Here is a 25,491-nt window from a genome sequence, read left to right on the forward strand (position 1 = left end):
GGTTCGAGAGTTGCTCGGTCTAAAAATGTCTCTCATTTCACTTTCAACTGCATCATAATTAGCACTGTTGGGTGCAGTTGATTGTGTTCTTTGCCGCCGCTCGAGACAGGAAGCCAAAGAAGTTAGTTTCTGGGGTCGACAAAATGTTTTGCAAAAGTCCAACTGCTTGCCGAAGTGATTGTGCGTCCTCTTCCTTGTTATTTTATGAACAGTAACCCGCGTCAGGTTCTCAGCCAATCAGAGCTTACCAGTCAGAGCTAGCCAATCAGAGCTGGCTTCCGTTTCAACTAGACTCCTTCCGTTTTCACTATACTTTCACTCATACATACATACATTCTCCTCTCACGTTCATACATACTTTCCTCACATACATATATATTCACTCTTATACACATATTTTTTATTTATACAAACATACATTTCATAGACTAAAAATGTGTGAATGTGAGAGTAAACATGTATGAATATAAGATTGAAAATGTATAAACGTGAGAGAGAAAATGTATAAACGTGAAAGTAAAAATGTATAAATGTGAAAGTAAAAATGTATGAATGTAAGAGTGAAAATGTATAAATGTAAAAGTAAAAATGTATGAATGTGAGAGTGAAAATGTATAAATAGGAAAGTAAAAATGTATGAATGTGAGAGTGAAAATGTATAAATAGGAAAGTAAAAATGTATGAATGTGCGAGTGAAAATGTATAAATGTAAAAGTAAAAATGTATGAATGTGAGAGTGCAAATGTATAAATGGGAAAGTAAAAATGTATGAATGTGAGAGTGAAAATGTATAAATGTGAAAGTAAAAATGTATGAATGTGAGAGTGAAAATGTATGCATGTGAGAGTGAAAATGTATGCATGTGAGAGTGAAAATGTATGAATGTGAGTGTGAAAATGTATAAATGTGAAAGTAAAAATGTATGAATGTGAGAGTGAAAATGTATGAATGTGAGAGTGAAAACGTATGAATGTGAAAGTAAAAATGTATGAATGTGAAAGGAGAATGTGTGCATGTGAGAGGAGAATGTATGTGTGTGAGAGTGAATATATATGTATGTGAAAGGAGAATGTATGTGTGTGAGAGGGCCAGAATGAAAAATGTCTTGTACGGCCCCTCATAATTATGGTGTAAGATTCTGGTAGCAACTTGTTGGTTCCTTTTAGTTTTTTGAAGAGTGACAGTTTTTTAAACAATATCTCGATTCTTGGCAGGAGCATATCGATAACTTTTTGGGATACAAAGTATCACGATATATCACCATTTTGATATTTTGTCACACTCCTAACGTGCAGTGTGAATGTAAAAATATTTTTGGAGTTCTTGTGCAGGGAAAGACGTTTCTCACATGACACAAGCTGGAATGCGGTTGTGGGCGAAGTCAAATTTTTTGAGCCACAATTGTACACAAAGTTACAAAGACTGCCAACGTACTGCGAGGGTCAACTTTACCATACAGGAACAAGTAATCTTTAAATATTGATGCAAGTTTGGCATTTATTCAGAAGTTGGTTCTTGCACCATTGTTGTGACAACTCATCTGATGCATTCATGCTAGAAGCTAACTTTCAAAAGTCATGGGAAGCAAACGGGCTTTGACTAGAGAAATCTTCTTTTCCTTTTGGCTTTTCCCTTCAGGGGTGTGGTCCATATTTTATATGTAGGTGCTCATGCGTACTTGCATACCACTTTTGTGCATCTCTTCTCATGTTTTGACAATCCAAAACATGAATTGGCGTGACACTTCACCCTTTCATGAAGAATCTGTAGGACACAGAAGTGTTTGTCTGTACTGGCCAATTTTGATTTCACATGTTACTGGTTTATGCTCAGGCCAAAGTGCTTGAAAAAAAAAAAAGTATTTTATATACTTATGTTTGTATATATGTAATCAATTAGTGACAGTTTTTCCTCTAAACGTGAAAAGGCTTGGTGATTTTCTGTTCTGGAAATATCAGAGGAATACTGTGAACAAACCAAACGTAAGGTCAAGGCATCTACAGCGCATGAAGAGTTGTGTGCCTAATAAAGTATACATGAGAATGTCAGTTTTTGATAGGCCCTTTAAGATGTGCCAACTATTCACACATAACAGTAGAATAGTTTAACTACCGTAATTTCCAGACTTTAACCCGCTACTTTTTGTCCCCTCATTTTGAATCCTGCGGCTTATAGTCCAGTGAAGCTTATTTGTCAATTTATTTGGGTTGATAAGTAACACTTTATTTGACGGCAGCATCATAAGACTGCCATAAGACTGTAATAATTATGACATGACACTATCATGGGCATTAAGGAATGCTTCTATGACAGATGTCATTAAGTATCATCCAGCAAAATACTTTTGAATGGATATAAAAGATCCAAGGGACATAAATTGAGTTAGTGACATGAGATAATTTGGCGGTAGACACAAAATGACATCTGTCATAAGCATTCATTAATGCTCATGGCAGTGTCATTTCATAATTATGATGGTCTGACTGAAGAAATAATTAGCACAGAACATGCATTTTGATTGTTATTTGCATCTGTAGCACTGCAATGCATGCTAGGAGGCATGTTGGATGACAAAAGTGTTGACAGCAGGTGGCAGCAGAGGTTGACTGTCTCCCCCAAGGGAACACTGATGGCCAAATGAAGCTTCTTGAAGCAATGAAGCTTTGCAGCCAATTGGTTGAAAGCTTCATGGTGGTTCATTTGGTCTTAGACAGTCTTATGATGTCACTGTGAAATAAAGTTTTACTGGTTAATATCTTTTGGTGTGAATATCCCATGATACATTGAGGAAAGCTGCAGCTTATAGTCCAGTGTGGCTTATCTATGTACAAATGCCATTTTCGTGTCAAATTTGGGAATAAACGATACAGTAATAAACAATAAGGGTGAAAGCAATACCTCTCAGCTTTGTGGTTTTTCACATGAAGTAATCTGTCATTTATATTACTGGTATTTGAAATTTTAAGATGCATGCTTTTCCCTTGGAGAGCATTTATGACCATATGGGAGAATATAATTCCAAATACATTAAAAAACAATAACGGTAACATTAAAAATTGTGAATGTGTCATTGAAACTTGACGCAAATCTAAGGTAGTTAAATAAATTAAACAAATACATCGGAAAAAAGAAAAAAAGAAAAATGACAATTCACAATAAAATGCCCGTTCGTTGGACGCATACAGCTGAGCAAGTGATTAACACTGATACACAAAGTACAATAATATCATCTGTCCATTCCAAAAAACAAGTTTCAGTGAGACACACAATAGACATTTGGTGGTTAGTTCCTGATTCTGTCCAAAAATATACTGCATATCTATTTATATGTTCATATAAACAACATGTGTGAAGATACTCTTTTTTTTAATAAGTCTAAAATACATCTATAATATTTAAACAATATATACACATTTCTGACATTTGTAACATAATAAGCAAAAATTCTTCTAATATGGAAGAATAAATTAAAATCTGGAAACACTGCTCTTGGCGACCCTCAGGGACGTAAGAGCCGATAGAGTTTCTTATGCACACATGTTGCAGTTGTTACAGATTTGTGACTCTCAGTTTATGATATTCCCTTGAGTGATACTATAACAATCACAAATAAAGGAAATCAAATATGTTGTACCCACTCTTTTTTTCCAACAAACAACCATATTTTTTAAAACGCATACTGTTATTTTGCCTTTACAGAATGAAACCTTGGATAATGTAAAGGAATTAGGGGCCGTTTACATGGTGACTCTCCGAGAAGACTAAAAATTTTGTGTTTGCATTTATATGGTTCCGTCTCCATTCGAACAATGTCGCAATTCCGCATGAAAACGATGTAGTATTCATGCCAGGCCCTAGGGGGCAGTGCAGATTTTCAAGGCGACAGCGAATGGTGCACTTTGACCTCCTCAGCCCGGAAGACAACATGCTCGCCCACTCCAAGCAATGGCATTTTCTTTTGTTCAAAAAGGCACAAAAATGGAAACATTCAACCTATTTAAATTAAAAATATTATAAAAACAGTAAGTTAAATCCGAAATTCTGCCATATTTGCTGTTTTTAATGTTTAGTAGCACCGCTGTGCACGCCCAATGTGACGTGTACGAGTGCTGACGTTATCGGCGTGGTCCCGCGCCGCGGGAGCTTTTGATATGCATGCAGAGCAAGCCCCCCTCAAGCCCCCGCAAACAAATTCTTCCACTTTGGAGGCAGGATTCCAAGGTTTGCGTCTTTGACTTCCATCTTTACCGACACCATACAAACGCGAGGCCACTCCGCAACACAGTCATTGCGTCTTCGTGTCGCAGAGTCGCCATGTAAACTGCCCCTTACAGTACTACATTGCCCAAAATATGTCTCCTATATGTCTATGAAAGGTACCAGCTTTCAAACCTTAGCTAAAGGAGTCTGTAATATTTTCTATTTAGTATTTGGTGCAACAAATACTACGCTAGAGCAACATGGTCCACGTTTGATGGATGAGTGCAAGTGAGGCACAAATGACGATCGGTGAGCATGAGCAGAGCGGTGAGGCAGAGGGCAAGTCAAAATAATTGTAGTAGTTGGTGTCTCGACTTGGAGGCTTGACTGTAATGTAACCGTTGATGATGCGAAGGGGAGGTGGAGACTGCGCCACGGCACTGTGGGGACAACAAATTAGAGAAAAAAGTGTTTTAGTTGAAACTCCAAACCATTATCTTAACAACTTTGCGATCATCCCAACGGACTAAACAAAGCTCATGAAAATAATCTAAATTTTAAAGCAGCAAAGATGCGATAAGAGAGGTGAAACAAACTGCATGAAGCATGACTACATGACATAAGACATTAAAAAGCATTGTCGATATCGTCAAAACTGACGATAACGAAGATATTTTGTCAACAAACAATTTTTTTCATGCCGACGTGAGGATGACGAGATAAATACATGGCTTAGGATACTAAAACACAACAAGATGAATGTCAGTTTTCATCTGACGAGACGACAACGAGATGAAAATGCGACACAGTTTCTGTCAAACCATATTCTTCACTATCAGTTGACGAGACAGCTCCTACAGACATTGCGTCCCCATAGGGAGCCGGGCCAGGCAGAGCATTGTGGCAGATTTCACTGCGATAAAATCAAACACGCTGCGTTCTAATGCCGGAATTAGGTGGAAATAGGACAGTTTTAGTGCATACAAGCAGGCAGGAGTGTCTCAAGAGTGATTTGGTCAAGGATTCAAGGTAATAATTATATACAATAGCGACATGCATGCACTTTGAAACGTGAAAGAAATAAAATGAATGGAAAAAAAGTGTAACTTTAGCATGAAATATTTACATAAAATGAATGACTGCCCGTTTTTTTTGCTTTTCACCATGAATCTAGACTGTTTTACGTTTATATCTATAGAAATTCTGGGATTTACACATTTATTTACAAGAATTTTCAACTTAAAAAGCTCCTTGTTTTGTCATGGTCGCCATGTTGGATTTTGTTTCCATACACAATAGCGTAACTTTACATTCAATTAATCAGGTAATTTTCGGTCAACTGCCCGTTTTTTGGCAAAAAAAAAACCCTAGTAATCTGGACATTTCTACATCCATACAAAAAATGGCTTTTACGTGTTTTATTTTATGTAACATTTCAATCTAAAAAAAAAAAAATGACAAGGGCCAGATAGCCGGCAAGACGTGCTGAGGTAATCGTGGCATCGGAATTCAACTGAAATACAGTAAGTTGTGATTGTACATAGAAAAATGATAAATTTGCTTTTGTTCAGTAAAATGAAGATGATTCTGCATGTTTTCCTCAAGTATTAAGTTTCTGATGTGAAAATTAAGTGATTTATTAGCTGTTGAAAACTTTATGTCAAAATTGCACTATATTGAAAAAACATTTAAGTCGCTATTTTGGGCAAAAGCTTATATGATATGTTAAATATTGCTACTGATCCTGAAAATATAGGTGATTATGTCTGCATTTGGGGATTTTTGTGCATCTAGCGTAAAATCTGCGAATTTTATAGCCGTTTTAAGTTTTGCTATACTTATATAATGAATAATTCATCGCAATTTTATTAGGGAACGACTTTAAATTTTTTGATGCCGCTGCTCATGGAGACTCAAACTGTATGCTTAAGGGAGGCGCCTGTTTTGGTCGGTTTCAGGTCGCTAGCGACTTTGGTTTTGAAAATATTTGAATTTTAAGTTTTTGAAAATAGGCCCCCTACGGAGCAGCCCCACACCCCATTTCCCGTCAACTGATAGAGAAGTCTATGGTCATATGTTCACAATGCGTGACATTCTGATTTTGTACCTGAATTACGTGGGTCGTGTCACTCATGTGGGAGGTGCCCCCCCCCCCACCATCCTCACCGGTGTTAGAATGTGCTTCAAGCATGGTATGATTTGATTTCTTATCTTGGCAAGATAGAATACGCAATTTTGCTTCACACACTAAATGTAACTTGTAGCCTTAGCATAGCATTCGGGTTCTTGTTCGCTTTAACATTTTGCGTAGCGTTCGTCCTCTTAAACTGTCGGTCAACCGTTTTTGCATGCAGGTTGCGGCTCCCAAGTGTGTTTAATTAATTGAAAACAATGTACGGTTTTCCTGCTGAGTGTGTATTATCATCACGAAATCGCCGTAGTCTTTGTAAACTATTCCACATCGGGCCGCAGTGAGTGCTGAATTTCTTTCCAACAAAACAGGACGACACCTTCACACCAATCTGGTGTCTTACGAGTGTAATAAGTTGGTTGCAGTCAGGTGCCTCATTGGTTAAATAGTCTGTACTCGATCGGTAGAAACAAAAACCAGGATTAATACTACAATATGGGCTCGTCTGTCAATGTTCATTCGAAATAGTTGGAAAGATTTATTTATTTTTCTGCAGTGGAATCGAGTTTACATATGAGTTATTCCATAATTGGAGGGCATATAGGCTTTAAAATTCTTGAAAAATAAGATTTAACTTTTCAGATTTTCTGGCTAGTATTCATTAATAATAGATTATAAAACTATCAAAGACTTTATTCGCTAATTTTACAATTCAATGGCAGGGGCGCCCCCAGGGATTTTTGGCCCCATGAAAAGATATCACTTTGGGCCCCACCACCAATGCCGGGACACACACACACATTTATTTATTTCTTGCATTCTGATGAATCTTTACACACTAATTTGTGCATTTTCTGCATTAATTTAAGATGAAAATATATTTATGTAAACATACAGAGTATAGAGCAATAATGAATAGACTGGTATTATCTATAAGAAATGTACTGAAGGCCATCTTTTACAATCTAAACATATTTTTATTAGATTCTCAAAGCAAATACCATATTGAATTGCTTAGAATAAATGTTTTGTTTTAACAATACTACAGTATATATTACAGTATACAACTGTTTTTGTACAAAGAGCTTGCTAAGGGTTTGCCTGCTGTACTGATTAAATGTAAGCTAAAAGTGGAGCAAACACTAGCTAGCAAACAATTACAGTATTTCATTATGGAGCAGGCTTAGCCCCATCTGGAAACTTGCGATCTCCACTATAGGCTAAAGCTCCGAAGCGAGGTCCCTTTTTAACAAAGTAAATTCAATTGATGACAAACTGGATTCAAGCCGATTAAAAAAAAAAAAAATTCCACACCAAATTTCAACATCTATAGGATACCAAAAAATGCCGTCATAATTTGAAATCCATGTTTTTGAATAGGTGAATATCACTCATTGAGGCCGGGAAAAATCACGTATTTCTTACGGAGTGACCTGGGACCTTGCTTCGGAGCTTTGTAATAGACATAGCGAGGTTCCAGATGGGGCTGGAGTGGGCCAAGATAACAGGTTAATTTTCAGCACTACACTGACTTGAGACACCAACCTTCCTTTATGAAGTACTTTGTCACATCCGGTTGGCCTTTTCTACCCCTCTCCTGTTTTGCTGTCTTTTCTTTCCTCTTTTGATAATCCGATTTTTGTTTTGAAAACATTTCTGCAGTAGCGCGCACTCCGAGTCATTGACTGGTGTAAATGCGCACTGCTGCTCCCGGTCTGATCGAAGGAAGGGCGGACCAAACCATTTAATGAAAATACAGGGGTTGGGGGGGTGGCTGGCAATACATATACTCTCTGGGTGTTTACTTGTTGCCAAAAACAAAACAAGAGAAAGGAACCCTTCGTTTTGCTATTAAAATTATAATGATTAATATTTAAATTTGCAAACGATTACTTAATATTCTAATTGTCTTTGTGGGCCCATCAGGGCATGGGCCCTTAGAATCATTATCACTTTTCACCCTTATATGGCGCCCTTGTTCAATGGTATCATGTTTATTACATGTTTAATTTTTTTATTTACAATACTTAGCATAATCACGGTAACAGGGTTGCTCACCACCGGGTCATTATACTAACAATCCACCGTGACAATTTAAAATTGTTATCTGTGGAATCGGAAGTCCATCTTCATATACTCACGCAGTTATGGTAGACTTCATTGTGAATGTTCATATTTTTAGTTATTACTCAAAATCCAATGAGTACATTGTGACTTGAATGGGGTACAAACATGGTTCAATTTTAATCTGATTTAAAATACAGAATTAAACAAATAAAACCCAAATTCTCTTCTTCTCATGCTTATTCCCTCCATTGTCACGATAAATAGGGGGATCAAATGTCAGTCAGCATATTAACATTTGGTGGCCACATGGTTACTCACTCACAAATATTAGTAGACCACACCTGTGCAATGGTCTTGTTTTCATCTGAAAGGTGAGCTTGTTTCGTTGTCCGGTTATTCCCTGCCTAAAGCAACAGAGGGACCAAAACCGGATTCTTCCACTGAATTCCCAGGCAGCTATTTTCACCTTTTAGTCGCCAACTTCAGCAAGTAACTAGTCAAGACTCATTTGTCACTGCAGGGCATGCGTGTTCAGCTCGAAAGGTGGAGTGCATGAAAAATATGGTGATATGATATGTTGCCTGTTTGAGCCTCCAGCGTCATAGCAGGAAGTGTCAGTTTTGTTCTACAGGTTAACAGGGGTGTGGGGGAATATGTTACACATTTAGAACTGATTTTCCCATATCACTTTCTTCACTACTATGATTATCTCTGCCAAGGTGGGTATGTTTTCATGATAAGTATTTTTGTGTTTTGTAACTCTTTAAAATCTACAGTATATCTATACTACAACCCCGAGCAAAAAGTATGGAATCACGTGCCCCGGACAAGCACTCACTCAGACATTTTATCATGTAGAACAAACTCAGATGAAAAGCTTGAAAAAAAATAATAAATTAGTTCAAAAGTGCAACTCTTTAGCATTCGGAAACACTAAAAGAAATGAATAAAAAACATTGTGGTGGTCAGTAAATGTTAATTCTATAGAGCAAGTGCAGGGAAATATATATAGAAGCATTCCATTCTAAGGGGAAAAAAATATGGAATCATGAGAAACAAAGAAATAACAATCAAAACACATCTCTAGTATTTAGTAGCACCACCTCTTGCTTTTATGACAGCTTGCAGTCTCTGAGGCATGGACTTAATGAGTATTCTTCATCAGTTTTGTGCCCACTCTCTTTGATTGCAGTTGCCAGATCATCCTTGGAGGTCGGAGCCTTGTTGTGGACTATTTTTTTCAATTTTCACCTGATTATCAATAAGGTTGAGATCTGGGCTATTGCAGGCAATCACATTGATGTGTAGAGTCTTTCTCCAAGGAATGCTTTAACAGTTTTAGCTCTGTGGCATGATGCATTGTCATCTTGGAAAATGACAAAAATATTTTCAATTGAAGGGATAAGAAAGCTGTCTTAAATTTCAATGTAAACTTGTGCATTTATTGAAGATTTAGCCACAGCCATCTCCCCAGTGCCTTTACCTGAAATGCAGCCCCATATCATCAAGGACTGAGGGAATTTTGATGTCTTCTTCAGGCAGTCATCTTTGTAAATCTCACTGGAACAGCACCAAACAAAGGTTCCAGCATCATCACCTTATCCAATGCAGATTCTTGACTCTTGACACCTTCTCCAATGCAGATTCTTGACTCTTGACAAGGTGATGATGCTGGTACTTTTGTCATTATTTTTTCAAGTTTTTTATCTGAGTTTGTTCTACATGATAAAATGTCTGAGTGAATGCTCGTCCGAGACTGGTGAGCCCATACTTTTTGCTAAGGGTTGTATATATAAATCGAACTTTGTCTGCATATGTGTGTGTGTGTGTTCATTCCCAAAGGACTCCAAAGCGGCTCAACAGATTTTTTTGGGAAATTTTACACATTTGTACTGTAACGGGTCTGCGAGTGTTCTTCGGCAGGTTTTGTATCGATGTACACCCGATAAGTATCGAAAATCGATAATCAAAAAAATCAGGTTGCAGAAGGAATTGCCTGATTTTAACCAAATTTGACACACTCATTGAGAGTGACATCAATACTGTTCCTCAGAAGTTCCAAGGTTGCAGAGCTTTCAATGGTGCTGAAAATCGTCAAAACACAAAAACAGATATATTCCGATTTCTCCCAAATCGTATGTCGGATTTTAACGAAAATTAGGAGATCTGTTGTTGGGGGTTATTGACGGTCACCATAGAAATTTTCACACCGGAGCGCCCCCAAATAGCGCATTGAAATTGACAATCGATAAACCATTAAAGGAATACTTTCAAAACTGTTTTTGGAATATAGCTCACAGTAAGGGTCACACTATAAGCTAGAAGGAAACGTTGGTCGCTTTGGATGCTGCAGAGTAAAATTGGCACATGCCGCTGTAAATGGGTTCAAGCAGTGTTTTTTTCATCAACAAATTACAATGACTATAACGAAAATAATTCATCGACGAACAATTTTTTCATTGCAATGACGAGCTAAAAACGTGGCTTAGGGGATCACATAATGCGATGAATGCCAGTTTTTGTCTGTTGAGACGACAACGAGACATTGTTTCTGGCACGTGTTCACAATGCGTGACATTTTCATATTGACATGGAGTACGTCAGCTTGCATCGTAGCACTGTTTGGGTCGTGTCACTTATGTGAGATGTGCCGCGCTTCTTCCTCCTCTCCGGAGATTAGGATGTATCCCAAGCTAGACTGCGCTCCATCTTGCTTGTTTGGAAACAGTAAGATTTGTTTTCTTATCTTGGCAAGAGAGAATATGAAATGTTGCTTTAGCCTTTAAAAGGTCTTTGCTTAGTGATCATCTGACACTAAATGTAACTCCTAGTGTTAGCGTAGCATCCAAATTAGCAATAGCTTCAGAATGGCGAGCGTCATCTTAAAACACTGGCCAGTCTAAAGCAGAACTACTTGGCTTTTCTGGTCATTAAGTCTCAAGGATGTTAAATGCTGGGACATTTTTTTCATACAGCTCGTGGCTTCTAGGTAGGTTTAATTGAAAGTAATGTACTACTTTTCCTGCTGAGTCTGTATTATCATCACAAAGTTGGCGTTGTCCTTGTAGACGCTACATTATGTTCTCATCTGTCTATGTTCATTTGAAAATTGTCGGAAACCTTTATTCATTTTTGGACCAAAACTTTTGAATTTTACAGACGAAATCATTATGTGTTACTGTTGACTAAAACTAGAACATGACCAAAACATTGTGAAATTACTAAAATACGACTAAGAATACTAACCATTTTCATACAAAAGACTAAGACTAAGACAAAAATTAAAAGGGCTTCCAAAAACAACAGGTTTAGTCCTTATATGCCTGGGAAACAACGGTTCTACCGTTGAGTCAGGTGTCCTCAGAAGTGTACCCACGCAGCCTGGATTGTCAGGAACGAGGCAAAATTGACATGCTTGGGTGTCCATGGTAGTCATTTTTAAAAATTTCAACCTTTTTTCAGGGGAGAGAAAGTAAAAAACTTGCGGCCCAAGGTGGTATGTGTGGAACCCCTGAATTGGTGGCCAAAAATCATGGGGAAACCCTGATTTTCTTATGTGTCCAATTTTTAATTCATTTTTTTCTTGGAGTTGTGTCTTACCTCTCTTCTATGCGGACCCAAAGATCGTTGAAATGTCTGTGCCGCTGTTTCTTTTGCTTGTTTCTCTTTTTTTTCTTCAACATTTTCTTCTCTGCCTTCTCCAGCAGTTCCAGGCTGTCCGAGGGCAGAAGCATGTGGGTTAGGTGGTCGTCCTCCGGGGGCTCCTGATCCTGCTCACTGTTTGGGAGTTCATGGAGGAAAGGCTCCAGGAGAAGGGACCCCTCATTACGATCATCCATTTCAGTCATATCTGATCTGGATGATGATCTCCTGGATGGTTGAAAACACATGAAGATGTTGTTGACTAACAATAACAAATATCAACCTGTATCCACATCTCCATCTGTAAACGTGATTTATGTCTGAAAATATATCCTTCCATTATTTTTAAAATCTATTCTATTATACTATTATTTATCACTATAATACTATTCTGTAGTAGCCACTTTCATATGCTGTGACACACTGTAAAATATGTCTCACATCAGAGTGACAGGCTATGCTATGTCTGGCCTTTCAATAACACTTCATAGGTGGCCAGTGTAGTCATACCGGTGGTATAATCTATGAGGCGGAAACAAAAGGGACTATAAATAGTAATTTTTCATCACAACCTTCAACACCTGCCCACTTTCCAATGAGGTAGCTTGTTTTTACTTGGTTTGAACATACATGTCAGCCCAACATGTGGGCGTTAAGAAAGCAAAATACCAGCATCTTACCTCTTATAATGCTGTATTATCTAGAAATTAAAATGACTTCAGATGTTGTATGCAAACGTTCTGAAGTATTTTTTAAAGGACAATTAAGGCCTTAACTTTATAAAATCAGATTTAAAACTTTTCAAGGCTCCACCTGACATATAAAGTTGAACTCCGTAGAACCGATGAGCATAAAGCTCCAACAAGTAAATCTTTGATTTTTCTTTTCTAATCTTTTTTTGTAGATTCATGATTCATTCGACATATACTCTCCAGAGAAGAGAAATTATGACCTGAGAAAATCCATGACACAAATCGTCTTGTATGGAGGAAGTGAACGCTAGCAGAAATGTGAATTAATCAGTGGATAACGGCCCAGGGCCGTTTTTTGATTATTTGCAGGCAACACATTTTGAAACATTACAAGACATCGGTTTCAGGGCTGGAGAGGAGCACCGAGCATGTAAAGTTGCATGAATGTATAAAATAAATTTTTATTTGAAAGACAATCATTAAAAAATAAATATTACTGACACGAATGTGAAACTTGCTTGAGTGATCAAACATTTTTTTCTTTCTGTTGTCATCGATTCTGTCTCTGTGTGCTTGTCTTTCAAGAAAATAGCAAGTCACGTCACATAACAGTCCGGTGGTGTCATTCTGTATGACAGGAATGACATTTTTGTGATTACCTGTTTATGGGCTGCCCAGCAGGGGTGTGCTCTACCTCGTATCCTTGGCGACGAAGCACATCAATTACTGTGTTGTTACCCAGGAAGTGACCTGCAATTAAAAATGATCCCTTTTTAGAATGTCTATGTATGATGCCATGAAACATTCATCCAAGCCACTCTAAGTTGACAAAAGATACAGTAGACCCAGGGATTGCTCACCAGCCAATCACTAAGCACAAAATCAAACCACGTTCACATCAAATGACAAGTTAGTCTGCAATAAAACACCCATGCATTTTTTTACAATATTGGAGCAAGTCGGAGCACTAAAAGACAATCCACAAAATTGGAAACTTTACTAGATGGCGTGGCCGAGAGTCAAACCTAGGAACGCTTGACCGTGAGGCAGATGTGCTAACCACTATGACACGGTGGTAGTTAAAGGTGAGTGCTATCCAAAATTGACATTTTTCAGCTTTTAATCATGTTACGTGGTCATTCCCTCAATAAAAACGTATCAGAAGTGGTTTTCTTAATTTCCGAATGTTTCAGAAATTGTCGAATACCTGCTGTCTGCAGGTGGAAGCTGCTGAAACGTTGGGTCCTACATAGCTCCGCCTTTTATGCATAGCACCTCCCCTGCTCTGACATGTGCACTCTTCAGCGACTTGCCCTGCTGCTCCCCCTACTCCTCAAAAGATGTAGCAGTTAATGTGCCGCCTACTAAATCGGTGCGCAATGTAATTAGTTGTTCTTTTAGTCAAGTGATTTTCAAAGTGTCGACAAGGAAATGAATATTTGGATGCAAGGAAGAGCGTCCTTTTGTCACACTTTTATAGCATGAAGCGCTTCCTCAGAAATAGGACTTTATTTTCAGGTTATAACCTTCCTCCCGAAAAATTTTATGGATTTGTCTAAACTCCAAAAGAAACCTTGCTGTCCTTATTCAAATTTGTGGCAGTTCAAGATCATAAAATTGGCAAGACATATAGAATGTTTGTGACAGTGATAAATATGCATGGCGGAAAACACTCAGGTGACGAAGTTCCGCTCTGAGACCCCCAATTTGGCCAAATTTCAAAACTCCTATCTGCATGTGAGATACACCACTGGAAAGCTTAAAATCTCAATTTTGGGGGGAAAGAAAAATTTTGAACAGGATGGCATTTAAAAAAAAAAATTAACCCCTAAACCCTAACTTGAGGTGAGAGCATGAGATAGCATAATTAAAAACACCATGATTTTAACAAGACATTATTGCGTAGTTACCTTGTTTTAATCCAAAAACTCTGCATAATATGTATCACCGAGTGTCAAGACACAGCTGTGGATGGTCACAGCCGGACTTTTGGGGGATTTTACGAGTGAAACACAGTAATATAACAAGGGTCGCAATGCAGAAATTGCAGACATGAAGAAGTGGTCCAGATTTTCTTTTTCAATTTTTCTTTGTTTGGATCGATTATCATCTAAAACAGAGGTGCTCAAGTCCAGTCCTCGAGAGCCCCTATCCAGCTTGTCTTCCATTTCTCCCTCCTCCAACACACCTGATTCAAATAATCAGGATCATTATCAGGCTCCAGCAGAGCTTGCTGATGAGTTGATCATTTGATTAATTTGAGGTGTGTTCAAGGAGGGAGACATGGAAAACAAGCTGGATAGGGGCTCTCGAGGACCGGACTTGGGCACCCCGATATAAAATATAGAGGAAAATGCGACAGTAATTTAAAAAAAAAAACAACATTTAAGCTATAGACAGGGGTGCACATAAGTGGTCCGCATGCGCGCATGCGTACTGGACGTAGACAAATGCATTGGCCCTCAACAGCTTCAATACGCTTTTGCGTACCGATGGCTGACCACTGTATTTGCAGCAGACACGAGAAAATCTATTCTCAAAATGTCAAAGAGGCAGGTCCCACTGAATAATTATTTCCGTGTTCCCCCACACCCGTCAAAAGACAGACAGACGACCAGTGTTGTTAATAACGGCGTTAGAATATAACGGCGTTACTAACGGCGTTATTTTTTTCAGTAATGAGTAATCTAATTAATTGCTTTTCTTATCTTGGCAACGCCGTTACCGTTACTGAGGCGGGAAAGGCGTGCGTTACTATGCTACTAAGTTGGTTGAATAAAAAAAGTCTGAGAGAAACAGACTCACGGAGACGATAGAGCAGAGCAGGAGTGGGGAAGATGCCGTTGCAACCGCGATGCTAGGTGGCTCCAATAATAGACCCTACCCACGTGACGTCACAACTCCTTCCTCCTGACTGGTGCCGCCCACTTGTCCGTCAACACATCATGTTTCCCTGTTACGGCTACGTACATTCCTCCTATTTACGACGTGTTTTTCTGCTCGTTAACATTAATAATCAAAATGGTGAAGGCGTGTCTGGCGGTCGGTTGCAATAACAGAGAAGATAGACGGAGAAGACGGAGAGACTTGAAGTTCTACCGGATTCCGAGAGACCCGGAAAGAAGAGAGCGAGATGGCTGCTGCAATTCGACGAGAAAACTGGGCTCCAAACGATTACCACAGATTATGTAGTAGTCATTCTATATCTGGTAAGATGCATTTAATATATATTTAGAGGGTTTTGGGCTGACAACCACAATTAAGATCATTGCTAGGCTAATCGCCGACAACATACACGTATGTATGTAGTGAGAGTGCTATCGCTAAACCATATAAACATTAAAAGCCCTAACTCCATTGACAAACGACATGAAATACATTAGACTTGACAGTGGATGTTAGCAATAACAAAAGATTTTGAATTGAAAATTTCGTAACTCACCTTTCCAAGCACAAGATAGATTCCTGCCGAATTTTCGTGGACGAGGACCTGTTTCACCCAACCAGCAACGAAGTACTTATAAGCCTCCAAGCTCTTAAAGTTTTTCAAACTTTCGTGAGAATAGGCTGATTTTGTGTGGACAAGATAGTTGTACAGTTCAGGGTAGCTAGCAGATGTCAGGCAAATACGGCGGAGACAGCGGGTCGAAAAACATCGATTTAGGCATCAAATATGGATCTGGCGAATGGATAAACTGAAGCTTTTCCACATAACGCCTTTTATGCAACGCATCAAGTGAGTTTACGGCATCCGAAAGCACCGGGTCTTCCATGAAATGCATTATAAATTGCTCGATCAATTGAGACCATTGATAATACAGACACAAAATGACGGACAAGTGGGCGGAACCATACAGCGAGCACGTGATTTTGTGACGTCGGTGGGTAGGGTCTATACCTGACTGTAGCCATAGCCGACAAACTACGCCCACATGACACGGTAGATATCATATTATAGAACTAGATGCAATTGACAGACACAGCTGCATTGGCAACATGTTTTAATGACTACATGCGTTAGTAAACAGCCGCCATCTTAAAGCAGTAGACCTCTCAGGAAGGCTCTGATGTAGAGATCCTTCATAGCGATCCTAAGTAACTTTTTGTTTTTGTTTTTTTGATTTTTTAAATCTAAAATGCTCCTAAATCGGCAAAATCTTAACTTTAATCTATCTTTAAATGATGAAACAGTTTTAAAACTTACACATGTTTAAAGTAGACAGAAGGGAACTAATGAAATAACGGGAGCAATTTTACCAACTTTAACGGTTGATTCACAACTTTAAAAGACTTCCACACATAGCAAAGGTTACTATCTAGTTATCGCAATACCCTTGTGTCTAGTTAAGTGGAGGGTAAAGAATTGGGCTAGGGCCAATTGTCCCCCAAACCCTTTAAACTTCACATTGCGTGACCTGTTTTTGTTTTTGTTTTTTTTTTAGAAAAATTAGAATTTAGAAAATTACTCTAACATTCAGGTAAATGAGTTACTAACGCAATTACTTTTTGGGAGAAGTACTTTGTAACTGTAATTAATTACTTTTTTAAAGTAAAATTAACAACACTGCAGACGACAGAGACGTCACCAGAGCTACCAAAAAAAGGACTTTTGCTGAAAAGTGGCTGCAGGAGGTACCATGGCTAGAAGCAAATGATGCTCTCATGGAAATGTGGTGCTAAACTTGCCGTGAGAATCTCATGTGGCTGATAAGAGCAGCGCATTTTATGTAGGGTCAAAGAATTTCAGCCATCCAAACTTTGAAAATCACGAAAAAAACAGTGAGCATGATGGCAATTAAGCAAACTATCGATGCCGGACAGGACCCTACTCGCCCTATGGACAAGTGGCGGAATAAAATTAATAAAGAACAGCGCCATGCACTGACAAACGTGTTTTTGCTCGCATTTCACAAAGCTAAACATGCACGTTCAATGAGCTCTTAAGAGGTGGACATCCCACTTTTACAATGGCTTGGAGTTAATGTGGGAGGCAAAAAAAATATGCGTACCCCTGTATATGTCTTTACATTTCACTTCAGAGTAATGGCAATTTTGTTGTGCCAGTTGATGTTAATCAAGTGTTAATTGTTAATAAAATTAATTTAAGGTAATTGGCTCCAAGTAAAGCTTGTCATAATTTTATCGCATCAGGCGGGTCGGCTCTCAAGCTCAATGAGGACCAAGTCGCATCTCCAGGTCCTCCTCTGAGAACCTGGGCAAAAAAATTATGTGCACCCCTGGCTATAGAGGTAGATATCTATGCCCTATTTACAGACACTTTTTTCATTGTGACGTAATTTGTTTAGAAGTTAAAAATAAGAGAGTGAATAATTTTATGAAGTTGGGTTTTTTTTGGGGGGGGGGGGGGTAACCAAGTATAAGACATCAATTAATGATTCTAAGCTAAAAATGACATTTTGAATAATAAATATAATTACTTTTCTTTTTATGGCTGGGTTGAAACAGAAGCGGTTGCACGGTGTCTGTAAACGGGGGTCTCCAGGGTAAAACGGACAAATTAAAAGTAGTTCTGGGGCTGACTGCGCCATGAAACTGCTATGGCAGCATATAAATATATTGTTCTATCAAACACAACAGTTATTTTGGCTTAAAATACAGCAGTTTATTTTAAAGTATACTTTATATACGGTATTTTTCGGATTATAAATCGCACCTGAGTATAAGTCGCACCAGCCATAAAATTGAAGGAAAAAAACATGTATAAGTCGCACCGGAGTATAAGTCGCATTTTTGGTGGAAATTTACTTGACAAAATCCATCACATAGAACAGACATGTCATCTTGAAAGGCAATTTAACACCCAAATGACGATGGTGGACGTCCGTATAATTTGCTGAATCAATTTCGTCCTCGATACCAAACAGGTTCGCTTCAACGTGAATAAATGATAATTAGGTGCTATTACAGCAAAATATCGGTTAGCATGTGTTCTCTAGCATTAGCACATCCTTCAAACAACCACACAACTGGCTAAAAGTGTCCGATCGCGGGTGGAAAGCACACAACAACAACAGAAAAGATGATACACACAGGCGTTGCCTCTGTAGAGATAGTTTACAAGCATAAACAATGAACGTAGGTTCGCAGCAGTCTCTCTCTCTCTGTCTCTCTCTCTCTCGTCCACTCGCTCAGAGACGCTGCATAGCTGTCCGTCTTCTTCTGGTGTGTGAGCGCTCTTCTTCGTGTAAACAAGTGCGAGGGCGCCCCTACGTGGCCGTGAAAGCGCCACAAACTATAAGCATGCATTTCAATATAAAAAAAGTCAATAATACAATTGAACACACATTACCAAAGGCAGAACGCGAATGTGGCCATAGCTATTAAGAGTTATTCAGATAACTATAGCATAAAGAACATGCTAACAAGTGTACCAAACCATCAGTGTCATTTCAAAACACCAAAATAACATGTGAAATGATAACATAATGTGTTAATAATTTCACACATAAGTCGCTCCTGAGTATAAGTCGCACCCCCAGCCAAACTATGAAAATAAAAACCTGCGACTTAGAGTCGAAAAAAAAAACGGTATATATATTTATTTATTTACTTATAAATTTGCTATTCATATTTTTTTTATATTGATTTAGTATCCTCACTAGAGAATAAAAAGTATAATGACAATATATACTGCCTAATCACTGATATGCAAGACATATTTGTTTCCATCATTTTCGCTGGTAAGCATTTTCGCATCGTTATCTCTTGTCCTCATCCTGCATTGCTCAAGTCCATGCCGCCTAGTTATTTATTTTTTCAGGTTAGGCCATCCACATCTTAATAGCCCCACTTTGTATCTGCATTCTACTTTCCTTCCTATTTTTCTTTGCCGTCCACCCCTCTTCCTTATCGCTAACTCCCTCTGCCCCTGTTTCTCACTGACCCTCTCGGTTAGGTGATGTGAATCCATTGAGGCTTCAGGTTGCCGTGTCAAGGGGTCTCCATTCTTAGTCTCCCTGTGACAAAGGGTAGCTAGGAGCCATTGTTTGGCTCTGCTCAGCCGTGGCACCGTAGAATAGTGTGAACAATCAGCCCTGGCACTTTAAGATGGCCCATAGCTATTGCCAGAGAGTGGCCGAGCCAAGATGCACTATAGGTGTCACGATACTATCTTTATCTTGAATATGTTTACTGATTAATATATTCTGCTTGTTTTTTTTTACTATGTTCTCTTTTGAATATTGTAAAATAATGTTATTGTTTTATTGCTACAGTTTCACTGTTCTTCCTCTCAGCATCATGAATCAGTAGCCCATTCGACATTCTTTGCAAATTGGACAGCAGAGCGAGACGACGCAATGAAGTTCTCCAGCCAGCCCGCGTTTAGAAACATCTCAATGTGATTTATGTGCGTTTACGTCAGGGGATTAAGGTGGGACAAATGGAGCTGTTCAGCACAATGTCGAGCTTCAGAAGGGTGGGCGGATTTCCAAACTTCAAAGGGACAAACACTCACACACGCTCACACACCCCAACTTACACACACGTGAGTCGATGCAAATTCTTCGAGATTGGAACGAATCATGCCACGCTGTCCAAGAACTCAATGTGTTTTTTTTTCTAGGCTGACAGGTTGGTTCAGGGAGTTGAAAAAATACATAGCTAATATAAAATACTGTCTCTTTGTGCTTTACGGCAAAAAAAAAAAAAAAAAAAAAAAAAAAAAAAAAAGCAAAAAAAGCAGCATATAATACAATTTACAGCTATTCAGGGGTATAAAATTGCAGAAACATAGCATTTGTGAACTGTATTTTCGCATTTGTTGGATTTCATTGTTAGCCGTCATTTTTTCGAGTAAAATCCGTGTATAAATCAGGGTATTAAACGACCATACACTACACGATAGAGTGGAAGCACTGCAGAGCAGCAGATATGCCACACAGAACCAAAGTATGGCAAAATAGACCAACTTTCAGGAGTTGGACAAATTGGACAAAATACACAACAATCAAATTTTTTCTCTCAGCAAAATCCCTGTACACATGCAGTATATATGACTATTTAACTCATTTGCTCCCAAAAACGTATAAATAAGTTCCATTTTTAATTGTTTCAGTGTCCCAAAGATGTATTTATACGTCTTTTATAATTTTTTTTTTCATAATAGACATCTCCGGGTTCTGATTCAACTGAACTCCAAAGTACAAAGCTGAAAATCCATTTCAAAGCAATAAAACTGGCCATTGGAGGGCAGTAGCGCATTTTGTAAGACCCGCAACCCGATTCAACGGCAAAAAACGGCCGGGCCACACGGGCAGGGCGCCGGGGGAAGGATGTCAGGCGGCATATGACCGAGCAGAACAACCGAGAGGACGCTCGGGATGCCAGGCGCTGGAAGACCGAGCAGCGGATGATGTTGTTGAGTCCGTGCAGCTCGCTGAGCAGACCCCGCAGGGACTCAAAAAAATCCATCTTTATGAGACAGGTGACAATGAGGGAAAAGTTAACATGGCTGTCACAGCGTCATCTCAGTTAGTTATGTGTAGATAAATTGTTACTTTACTATCAAAAGCTCTATTTGTCTTGTTGTTTATGTTATTTTGTAAAAGAAAAACATTATTCAGATGTTTGGGATGTAACTAAAGCAAAAAAATAGCAGTGTTAAGGTCAAACTTATGTTTGAAATGCATGCTTTCACAAAAAGCTCAATTTCTCTGTTTTTTCAGCAGAAATTGGAAAATTGCTAAGCTATTTTCTAATGCTGATGCTGAAAGAATGGAAAAAGATATGAACTTACTGGTTTTTTTTTCGTCCTGAAAGAAGAGAGTAATTTTTCTTTTGGTGGGTTCCATGTTTATATAGCAATATAACAGAACTTTCTGTGGGCCTTGCAAAATCAGTCAAAATCCAGTAAAACGGCTGGGAGCTAAGGGCCTTGCTCCGGTGAAAATAGCTGGGAGTGAATTAAGGGACGACTCACATGTAATCAACATCGCCATCATAATAGCTTTGCTTAAATACACACATTTGATTGGCTACAGCAGTTCTGGGATTTAAAAATGTCTGCTGACAGCAATTTTGTCTACTTCCTATATTTGCTTTTATTGATATTTTTCTCCACTTTTACACATCATAAAAATTAAATTCAGGTTTTTTCCCCTCAAAATGTCAAACAAGGTGTTTTCTGCTGCAATTTACTTGATCAAAACCTTGTCTTTCCCTCTAACACACGTCACATCTTTCGACACATCGAGAAAATTAGGCTTTTCTGAATTCAGTCGAAAGACCCGATTATCAGTATGTGCCTGCACTGCTTAAATTGCCAATATGTTTTCCAGACGTGCATCCATCTTTCCTTCGTCTTTAAAATACTCACAGGGGGAGCTCGGGTGAATACAAAACCTCATCTGTTCCCTTCTACTTTTAGGGTTAAATCTAAAAATAAAAATTCTGTAACTGTAATAACCACTTGCATTCTGCAGCGACTGTGAATGTCTCGTTCTGATGTTTATTTCCAGGGATTATTTATACAGGCCAATTTCATATTTTTCACATTGCTGAAATGGGCCAAGAATGATTACACCATGTACAATAAGTTCCCTGTATGTCGTTCCAACACTGAGTGAGGCTAGATGGCTGAGATAAAGACCATGCGGCCGTCCTGAAAGTGCTTATTCACACCACGCTCATATAGTCAGTTATACAGTATATCGGGCAAATTACAGAGTTTTTCATGAGCTAATGTCAATTTTATTTTTATTTTGGTGATGGGATACATTCATGAATATTCAACCAGTCCAAGAAAAATTTGACAGTAGCATTTGGCTCAAATAGAAAGCACGTCAATACAACTACAGGCTGAAAATATTAACACATATGGTAAGTCTCAAATAGTATTCATTTTCCATACACATCTATATTTACATAAGAAGTTGTAACCAAGGCTCAGGAGGCACTTCTCATAACATGACGACATGCTGGATAAACAAACGCTACAGGCGGCGCTGAGGCCTTTCTGCCCCGTTTAGCTTTTTCAAGCTGTGTTAAGTACACATGTTCCAATAATCAGCTGCTTCCAGCACCCCATTATCAACATCACGAAGTACTGAATGAAGTCTTTTATTCTATTCGGCAAGAATAAAGTGTCTGGCGCTTGCTTGAATCTTTAGTGTGCTATGATGAATGTTTTTTTTCCTCAACAGAGACACAAAAGTATAAACTTTAGGACTAAAATTTAGAAGAAAATGGATTAATGCAGCATTTTATAAATTGACTGTTTTATAGACAATTTTCCGTGGTATTTCCACTTTACTTCCTTATGTCTGCAAGCAACTTCCGTTTTCAAATTTCCATCCAAAACAACAGCAAAGGTCGAGTAACATTACTCATTAAATTCCCTTAAAAAAGACAATTTGGAAATACCGCATCCATCTGCCATCATCACGACAGGGGAGGACAACATGTTCATGAAAGCAGATGTGGAACCAAGCTTGTGCTATCTGTAGTGGACCAAACATACACCACACTGGTGTTTCAACTACGGTGAGAGTTCCAATTTTAATAAAGTCACGAAAACAAACATTTTAACAAAATATCTTGGGCCCAACATAACAAGGGGCTTCAACCAAACTGACCTCCAGGCACATCTATCTCTGTGGTTGTTTAAATCAGGGTGGACTCTACTAACGACCACCTGAGGGAGGTATGACAACAAATTAACCAAACATTGTCAACTTAATGAAACAACAACAGATGGAAAAATAACATACATCAACTTTGAACAATATATTACCAATGTGCATTTAAACAAACAGTGAAAACATAAATCCAAACCATTATAATTACTGTAAATCAAATTTAAATATCCCCTCTCCAGAATGGTAGGTGCCAAGTCTTAAACAGCTGTGGTCATTACCTCAAATTAGAAAATCAAAATCCAGTAAACATTCAGACAAATATTAAGTGAAGTATGAACCCATTAGAAAATACATATAAAACAATATCAAAACAATATCAGATAAATAGTTAACGCAATCTTGGAACACTAAATTGTGGTGGTCGTGGTAGCCACCACACACCACAAAGACCGCATGTTTTTGTAGCAATGTTGTCGCTGTGTTATGGAAGGTATGTTCTTCCCATCCCTGCATATTCATGTGTCTGGTGCTCAAAAAATGCTAAAGCTAAAATCTTGCACATGAAACGACTTGTTGTTTTTGATACTGCTATTACGATGATGATTGTAATCATGATGATCTTTCATATTATTTACTACAACTACTGTGGCTATCTGCTGCTAGCCTGTTGCTAATCAGTACGTGTAGGATGGCACAATTATGTCAACGCATTAAAGCAAGTGTTACAAGTTTTTTGTTCGTTTGTTTACCGGTGGAAAATGCTCTTAGCGGTGTGGTTAATCTTACTTTAAAAAAGTAATTAATTACTGTTACAAATTACTTCTCCCAGAAATTAATTGCGTTGGTAACTCAGTTACCTGAATGTAAGTGTAATTAGTTACTTGGTAAAGTAACTGGTGATAATTTTCATGTTGTTTTTTTTCTCAAAAAAAAAAAAAAAAAAACAGGTCACACAATGTGGAGTTTAAAGGGTTTTTGGGACAATTTGCCCTAGCCCAATTCTTTACCCTAGACTTAACTAGACACAGGTGTATTGTGGATATTGCGATAACTAGATAGTATCCTTTGCTATGTTTGGAAGTCATTTAATGTTGTGAATCAACCATTAAAATTGTTAAAATTGCTCCCGTTAATGCATTAGTTCCCTTCTGTCTGCTTTCGACACGTGTAAGTTTTAAAACTGTTTCATCATTTAAAGATAAATTTAAGTCAAGATTTGCCGATTTAGAAGCATTTTAGATTAAAAGTTACTTAGGTTCGCTAGGAAGGTTCTCTACAACAGAGCTTTCTTGAGAAGCTTACTGCTTTAAGATGGCGGCTGTTTACCAACGCATCTAATTCTTTATATATGTTGCTAATGCCGCCGTGTCTGTCATTTGCATCTAGTTCTATATATATGTGATATCTACCGTAGCATCATGTGGGCGTAGTTTGTTGGCTATTGGCTACAGTCAGGTATTATTGGAGCCACCTAGCATCGCGTTTGCAATGTTCTCACAACTCCCTTGCCTCCTCATCACTCCCGCTCTGTTCTCTCATCTCCGTGAGTCAGTCTCTCTCAGACTTTTCTCGCGTCATTCAACCAACATAGTAACACACGCCTTTCCCGCCTCAGTAACGGTAAAGGCGTTGCCAAGATGAGAAAAGTAATTAATTAGATTACTCACTACTGAAAAAAATAACGCCGTTATATTCCAACGCTGTTGTTAACAACACTGGCTGTTAGCCAAGGGAAGATAAGTTGATGTGCCTCACAGCGACACTTACTGTACGTTGATGGACATATAGTATCGAGACTACATCTTTCTACCCGAAGGCGGGTGAGAGGCTGGGGCTGGAGGCGGTGGCTAGCCTTGCGGCAGACCGTCAGCTCGATCACGAGATCCAATTACGAGCTTTTTAACTGCAGCAACTTTAAGATACGCTATTGGAGCTGGAATTATTGATGACAGCGTGAGAGAGCCCGTCTGTAGGTCGCCGAGGGTCTGCATAATTTCGGGTCAGAGTTTGGAGAGGCTCTCAAGCCGCTCCGGAGTGCTGTTGTCTGATATCTAATAATTTAATGAATTTTGATTTATTGACCTGTTTTGCACATGCAGCAATCGTTTTAAATAAAACAACAAATGGAATCATGTTGTCCAAATGTTTTATTGCAATCAAT

At 38.5% G+C, this 25,491-nt stretch overlaps 1 protein-coding gene across 1 annotated transcript in view; it reads right to left on the bottom strand.

Moving 5' to 3' along the window:
• Positions 1 to 1,037: 1,037 nt before the first annotated feature.
• The window catches only part of trabd2a (TraB domain containing 2A), a 127,872-nt gene continuing 103,418 nt past the window's right edge, over positions 1,038 to 25,491 (bottom strand). The window contains exons 5-7 of the mRNA XM_057819448.1: positions 13,392 to 13,482; positions 11,999 to 12,268; positions 1,038 to 4,640 (exon numbers count right to left, since the gene is read on the bottom strand). Of these exons, the coding sequence (XP_057675431.1) occupies positions 4,451 to 4,640; positions 11,999 to 12,268; positions 13,392 to 13,482 (551 nt within the window). The 3' untranslated portion in view covers positions 1,038 to 4,450. The remainder of the gene's footprint in view (positions 4,641 to 11,998; positions 12,269 to 13,391; positions 13,483 to 25,491) is intronic.

Source organism: Corythoichthys intestinalis, chromosome 17, assembly GCF_030265065.1.
Source record: "Corythoichthys intestinalis isolate RoL2023-P3 chromosome 17, ASM3026506v1, whole genome shotgun sequence".
In the NCBI taxonomy this organism is placed as follows: Eukaryota; Metazoa; Chordata; class Actinopteri; order Syngnathiformes; family Syngnathidae; genus Corythoichthys; species Corythoichthys intestinalis.